We start from the raw sequence: 6,651 nt of genomic DNA, 5'->3' as shown, positions 1-6,651 counted from the left end.
AAGGTCTTCACTCATTTGTTGTAACTCGTCCCCTGTGTTGCCGAACAGGGCAATATGTCATCTGCAATTGGAAGGTTGCTGAGATATTCGCCGTTAATCCTCACTCCTAAGTTTTCTCAGTTTAATAACATGAATACTTCTTCCAAACACGCCGTGAATAGCATTGGAGAGACTGTGTCTCCGTGTCGGACGCCTTTATACGTGTCTTCCTACTTGTGGAAAATTAAGGTAGCTTTGGAATCTGTAGATATTTTCCAAGATATTCGCGTAAGCGTCCTGTACTCCATCATTACGTAATGCCTCTATGACTGCTACTATCTCTACTGAATCAAACGCCTTTTCTTAATTCGTGAAAGCTATATAGAGAGGCTGATTGTACTCTATAGATTTCGCGATTACCTGATCGATGACATGGACGTGATCCATTGTAAAGTGTCCCTTCCTGAAACCAGCCTGCTCCCTTGGTAGACTAAAGTCCAGTGTTGCCCTTATTCTTTGCGATTTATCTTGGTGAAACCACTGTAATGAAAACAAACGCCCCTCAGATGGGCAATTCATCAACGACGCACAACATGTTGCAAGCTGATACCTTTTTAACACCCCGAAAGGCGCAGTGAACACTGGAGGGTTCGAGCGTATGGCATATTCATTGGCCTTTGTAAGCACGGGCATGAGTGGTGGCGGCGATCTCAAGAGCTCGCGCCGGTATCGCGGCAAGCATGTCCAGTGCCAAGCTGACGACTTCGGGCGTCCAAGCACTGTCGATAGCTCGCCGGTCCGACTTGTCCGGGTTCAAGATCATCCTCATGATCTCTAGCAAGGGACACTCGGGAGTGGTGCCGCCAAGCGTGAACCCGGAGTGTGCGAGGTCGACGAACGAGTAGTTGGAAGCCTTCGAGAAGAGCGGCCAGGGACTCCCGTCCTCCAGGCTTGGGAGAGACCTGCGGGCCACAATCACCGCCGTTACCATCGTCGGCCTAAATAAAAGGGACCCTATAGAAGCCAGTGTGATCAACAATGCACCGATACAAAATTACTCGCAATAAAAGGTAACGCACGAGAGAGAAGTTAGACCGAGCGCGAACTGTAAACCTGCACTTACTCATCCCAAAGCGTGAACATTTTGCCGAGTTGACGTAACGAATGCGCTGCCTTGATTGCACGAACATATTTTTCGACACTCTAATGCCGGAACGCCGTTACACGTCAAGGAAACATTGAACAAGTACTTCACCTTTATTCTGGCTAAGGAGACACCATTTGTGCAAGGAAGCAATGAAATGTTCCAGTAAAAGCCTATATGCTTAGAATAGCAATTAACTGCTTCGTTAACTATCTACTAATCGAAACTCAGTCCACGTTATCAAAAACGCTACTGTAGGCTATGCGTTAGGTTCGGACGCCTAAATCGAAATCTTGAGGCATCAAACTCAACGTAGGAAGAATGATACGTCGGCCATTACATGAAGGGTTAAACAGGCGTGCTAAAGATCAAGGAACCCTGTATCGCTTCCGATATATTTCTTTGTGTATGAAGTTAGCGCTCTGTCGTGTTTGTTTCTTCCCGTTGGCTGTCTATTATGGCGCCTAATTTTGTATTTTCCTGTGGAAATCCCCAAAGGAAACCAATTGTCTTCGTTAAAAACAGTGGCTGAATAAGGGAAAACCCTCCTTGGCGCTTTCCTTTGAAGAAGGGCACATCCAACGAAATCTTGATTTTATTCGGAAGAGTCTATGTCCCTTTTACCCCCCGGGGCAAGAATATTAATGGCACATTTGTAAGGCCGCTTTCTAGAGCTATAGAGAACTCTCGCAGTGCGGTTCCCATTCGGCTGGTCCCGTCAGGGCGCCGCTCTCCCACTCGAAACCTGGGAGTGCGAACGAGATCACCGAGATCCGCCCGAAACTCGATCACGCGACTATGCAGATTGCACTAGAAGCGGCTAGAAGGTTCGGCTTAGGCGCGGTTTTCCTCGCTCCCATGTGGACAAGGCTCCAGATCGCTGCAAACCGGGTTGGAGCGTGCTAGGAATTTCATTCGAATAAGTGGGTGAGAATGTGTAAGGATTAGTTTTGGTCTTTGAGAACAGTGGCGGAGGAGCTCCCAGGATGGTTCAAGAAAGAGCGACCAGAAATGAACGTAACGTGTAAGCAGGCGTCGTCCAACCAAGGGGCTCAGTTTTCCCGGACATAATGAAGTAAGCAACACAGATATGCTCTGTAGATTTCATATACAAGTCCTTAGAAATTGACTTTCAACGCCCGGGTTGCGGGAAATGCCGTGGCGGATGGCTTGGGACAAATTTCGGCAGTCAGGGGTTCCAACACGCGCACCTAGGCCTAGCGCTCACTGTATATGAATGTGCATATTGTATTGTAGACTACCCGTTCTGCCAATTTTCAGAGTGAAAGAGAGAGACGCTGATGAACTCGGTGATTTGCGCTGAATCGGTTTCAGCTGAGACTGTCCCGTTGAGTGTGTGTATATATATATATATATATATATATATATATATATATATATATATATATATATTTGTTGTTAAACCCATGTGCGTTTGATGTGGCGCATTAAAGACAGAAGACAACGACGTTGTGCTGGCTACCTGAAGCTCAATAAGCACTCGCCTGATTGAGACCGTCGTCACTATCTATACCTGGCCTCTGAATAAAGATCTTTCGTGGGTGTAACAATATGTATGCACTGAGGACCAGATCCTCGTGTTACAAAAGGGAACCGCCAGAAATGTAAGCGCGTTCCTTATGGTTCAATATTTCGCATAGTGGGCCAGCCTTGCTCAGAGTTGAAAGCCGAGACTCCAACCCGCGACCTCGTGCGCACAGCCACAGTAGCCATGAACAGCCACTGTTAGGCGCACAGCCACGAACAGTGGCCACTGTTCAACTGCGGAACGGAACGTGCGGAGTACTTTCCTAAAACTCTGGTACGCTGATATTACAAGCAAGTCAGCAAACATTAACGATCGAAACCTTAATGAAGTCTGAACATCGCGTGTCGGGCCGCACGTGTACGCACAACGCGGGCACCGAATGGTTATGGCTGTGCCTCAGAACAGGAGGTCCCTTGCTTAATTTCCGGCTATGACGGCCGTATTCCAACGCGAGCCAAGCGGAATGCAAAGACATGAGTGTGTCGAGCTTTGGATGGACGTTAAAGACCTCAAAGCACTGACCCCGAACCTTCCTCCTGCGACGTGTGGGTTGCGGACGTTAAACCCAACGAACCAGTTGGTAAAGGAACCCCAGATTAATTTGCAGCAAGTTCCCAAACCACTCACCCGTCTTTTGCGAAGCTGGACACCATCGTGATCATGCGGTAGGACATCGCCCTGTCTTCGTCAGTAGCCAAGTGCGGGTAGGTGTACGGGAGCCCAAACAGCATTGGCACATCGTCTCCGTGCGTCGCATTTTCTCCGGAAAACGGGGAAAAAGAAGGTCTGGGCGTGTACTGCAAGTAGTACACATTCTTTCCCAGGGTGGCCAAACTTTTCCCGAAGGAAGCAACGGGACAACGGAACATGGTGTCACCGATAACCTGTATCCAACCGCGGTGGTTGGGGGCTTCAAGGTCGTACACGGTCTTCAAGAAAGGAATGAGCAACTCCATCACAGAGTCCGACGCGTCGCCGAACAAATAAGGAAAAGTTTGTTTCAGCACTTGCGCCGTGATCTTTTTTTGCGTACCTGCTATGTCTGGCATGAGCATTTGAAAGAAGGCCTCCCCTTCCATCGCCACGTTGGAGATCAGTGTGTCCCGCGCTCGGGCCGCTACGAACCGCCGCTCGAGAGAGTCCATCTTGCCAGGAAATAGGGGCGCCTCGAAGGATGGCATGAAAAACAGAGAAATATTCTTGGTGGCCTTCAAGATATCCGGCGCGCTCCGGTTTCGGAGGCAGTGCACAGCGTCGGCGACGCGCGCCGACTGGCAGCCGGCGTTGGAGGCCAGGCGCGAGAAGCTCCATCGCGCGTCGGGTCCCTCGTTCCGGGGCAGCGGAACGTACGCCGAGCCGCTCATGAGAAACGCCCTGCGGTACGGGCCGTACTGCGACATTATCGGGCTCGCCATCAACATGGAGGACGCGATGGCGCCGGCGCTCTGTCCGGCGATTAGTATGCGGTCGCGGTCGCCGCCGAACCAGTGGACGTTTTCCCGAAGCCAGCGGAGCGCCAGAAGCTGGTCGTACAGCCCCATGTTGCCCGCAACTTCACGGCCCGTTCCCGAGTTGAGGAAGCCGAAGGACGTCACCCGGTAGTTAGGCGTGACGACGAGCACGTCTCCCAAGCCTGCCACGAAGCGGCCGTCGTAGAAGTCGAAGCTGTTGCCTCCGCCCACGAAGGAGCCACCGAAGAGCCAGAAGACGACGGCGCGGTGGTTTTCGCCGCCCAACAGGTCGGTCACGCATTTGCCGGGCACCCAGACGTTGATGTGCAGGCAGTCTTCGGTGGTGTTCGAGGCGTCGATGACGTAAGTGCGACCATAATGCGTGTCCGACTGGGCGCAGGGGGGTCGTTTGTACGTGGCGTTGAACAGGTCGTGCCAGGGCTGGGCGCATCGGGGCTCAGCGAACCGCCCGTCTCCGGTCGTCGAGGCGCCGAACGGGATGCCGTAGAAGGCGACGGAGTTGTACGATGTGCCGTTGATCTTGAACTGAAGTAGGCTTCCCTTGGCGTAACCGTTCGGCGTCCTCGCGATGAGGCAGCCTCTTGGTGCTTTAGTGCCAGATCTTGAAACGACTGGTAGGAGCACAAAGACCGCCAAGGCAGTGATGAGGCAGCCGCTCAGCAAGGCAGCTACTACCCTGAAACAACAAAATTAAATCAGCCGAATGGTAGCGAACTATATAAAAATGGCGAGGACACTATCAATGCGCAGTATTAATGCTAAAGATGCGTCCTAATGCTTTCTGAAGCAGTTTTACATGTAAAAGTAAACAAAACAAATAAAGTCGCAGTTTGGCCTTAGAGCCGAAGCATCGATTGCGATAGCAAATTAATAGACTGCTATACGAAGTAAGGATAGTAGCTTTATCGGTCGTATAAACTTGGCAACAATCGCTTACTAACTAAATTAGCAAGCATAGCGGCAGCGCGCTCAGGAAGCTTCAACACATCACATTCTATGACCGCAGACAGCAGCTGTAATATTGAGACTTGCAGGGCGTACATAGGCAAAGGGACCCAAACAACGACGACGACAAGCGCTAACTTCCAACTGAAGTTTTATTTGGAATAACAAGCATATATAGCCAAGACACCAAGAGAAAAAACGCCGCCTCGAAAACAAGTTGGTTATATATGCTTGTTATTTGACATAAAAGTTCATTTAGAAGTCAGCGCTTGTCTGCGTCGTTCTTTCGGTCCCTTTGTGTAAGTCTGTAAGTCAACATCCTTGCAATATAATACCAACTAGCCCTCACCCAAACCCTACTCTCTCTAATGTCTCACAGACTTGAGAATATTTGAACAAAATAAATAAACAAATTAACAAACACAGTAGTGGGTCAGGTGCAACACTACTGCAACTCTCTGCAATAGTTGGCAGAAAGCCTCCGGACCAGTGCGCTAAGATCTAGGTAGATTTGTACCTTTTAAAAAATCAAGCGTTTCCCGCGCCCTCAGAGAAGCGGTTGAAGTGAAGATCAAGCCGACATGAGAAGTCGGCGCCCCACAAGAAAGAACACGCAACGGATTTCGGAGACAAACGGGCTTCAGCCACGGTGGCGTACCTTGAGGAGAGCAATAGGCAAGCTTTAATGCATAAGGATGTGTTCAAGGAAAGTAGCTAGAAAGTCTCCGGCTACTCCACCGCTCCGGCTACTTCCACCGGAGGTCTATTCGTGCGGCTGTAACTAACGCGGGGTAGGATGCGCTCCATATGTAGACATGTGTTCCTACCATCATATATGTTACATACGTTACATATTGCCACCTGCAGTAGTGAGGACAGTGCAGAAGAAGAGGGAGGGAAGGCCAAGACGGAAGAAGTGCGCGTACTAACCCCGCCCGCTCGATAGCTTGGTCCCACCGCCGTTGTTTTTCAGAAAGCCAGCTGTCCCCATTAAACGCCTCCAGTCCTCTTTGGAGACACGTGACAAACTGGTGGAGGTGCTGGGTATTTCTCACTCATGCCGCATACTTCTTCTGGGAGGGGAACCACCAGCCCAGTGCCAATAGAGAGACCCGTCCATTGGGCCAGCCGCTGGTCAGGGGACTGCTTCCAGAAGACAACACAGCGATTCTAACCACCTCAACTGGTATGGACAGCGCGATGACCGACCCGGTAGACAATTCAGAACCCATGGGTTCCAAAGTCGTTCCATGACGACGTATTCGAAGACGTCGAAAATTGTATGGCCGAGTACAATGTCTCTGTTTGCTAGGAGGACGGCTCGCGTATGTGGTTCTAAAACCGTGAGGAGCAACTGACGTCGTGGCATGAGTTCCGCCGTCAGCTACAGTCATGGCGCGTTCACCTGAGGCATTCGGCGTCTGGAGCGTCGCCCAATTCGGCGGAACCCAGTTCGGCGGCGGCGAGATCCGCCGGAACAGCCCCTTCCGCGCCGATCGCTCCCGGACCGATTTTTGCGGCAGCTGCCGCCGGATTGCCTCGCCGCGAACCAATCGGAGCGC

General features: G+C 51.0%; 1 protein-coding gene across 1 annotated transcript; it reads right to left on the bottom strand.

The window, feature by feature from the left end:
• Positions 1 to 646: 646 nt before the first annotated feature.
• On the bottom strand, positions 647 to 6,321 carry LOC126517452 (acetylcholinesterase-1-like). Its single transcript, XM_072285155.1, has 3 exons — positions 6,158 to 6,321; positions 3,300 to 4,820; positions 647 to 941 (listed from the first exon to the last, which is right to left on the bottom strand). Exons 1-3 carry the CDS (start codon positions 6,319 to 6,321, stop codon positions 647 to 649), a joined length of 1,980 nt encoding a protein of 659 aa, XP_072141256.1.
• Between the last annotated feature and the right edge of the window lie 330 nt (positions 6,322 to 6,651).

The sequence above is a fragment of the Dermacentor andersoni genome, chromosome 11, assembly GCF_023375885.2.
Source record: "Dermacentor andersoni chromosome 11, qqDerAnde1_hic_scaffold, whole genome shotgun sequence".
In the NCBI taxonomy this organism is placed as follows: domain Eukaryota; kingdom Metazoa; phylum Arthropoda; class Arachnida; order Ixodida; family Ixodidae; genus Dermacentor; species Dermacentor andersoni.
The sequence above is the reverse complement of the archived record's forward strand: the minus strand, read 5'-3'. Positions and strand labels throughout refer to the sequence as shown.

Bases quoted from the DNA above. Each gene is read 5' to 3' on its own strand.
- LOC126517452 (XM_072285155.1), bottom strand. From the start codon at position 6,321: ATGGGTTCTGAATTGTCTACCGGGTCGGTCATCGCGCTGTCCATACCA. The intron at 4,821-6,157 runs GTATGCGGCATG...TTGTTGTTTCAG, and splicing joins TGGTTCCCCTCCCAGAAGAA to GGTAGTAGCTGCCTTGCTGA. The intron at 942-3,299 runs GTGAGTGGTTTG...TGTGGCCCGCAG, and splicing joins TCCAGCTTCGCAAAAGACGG to GTCTCTCCCAAGCCTGGAGG.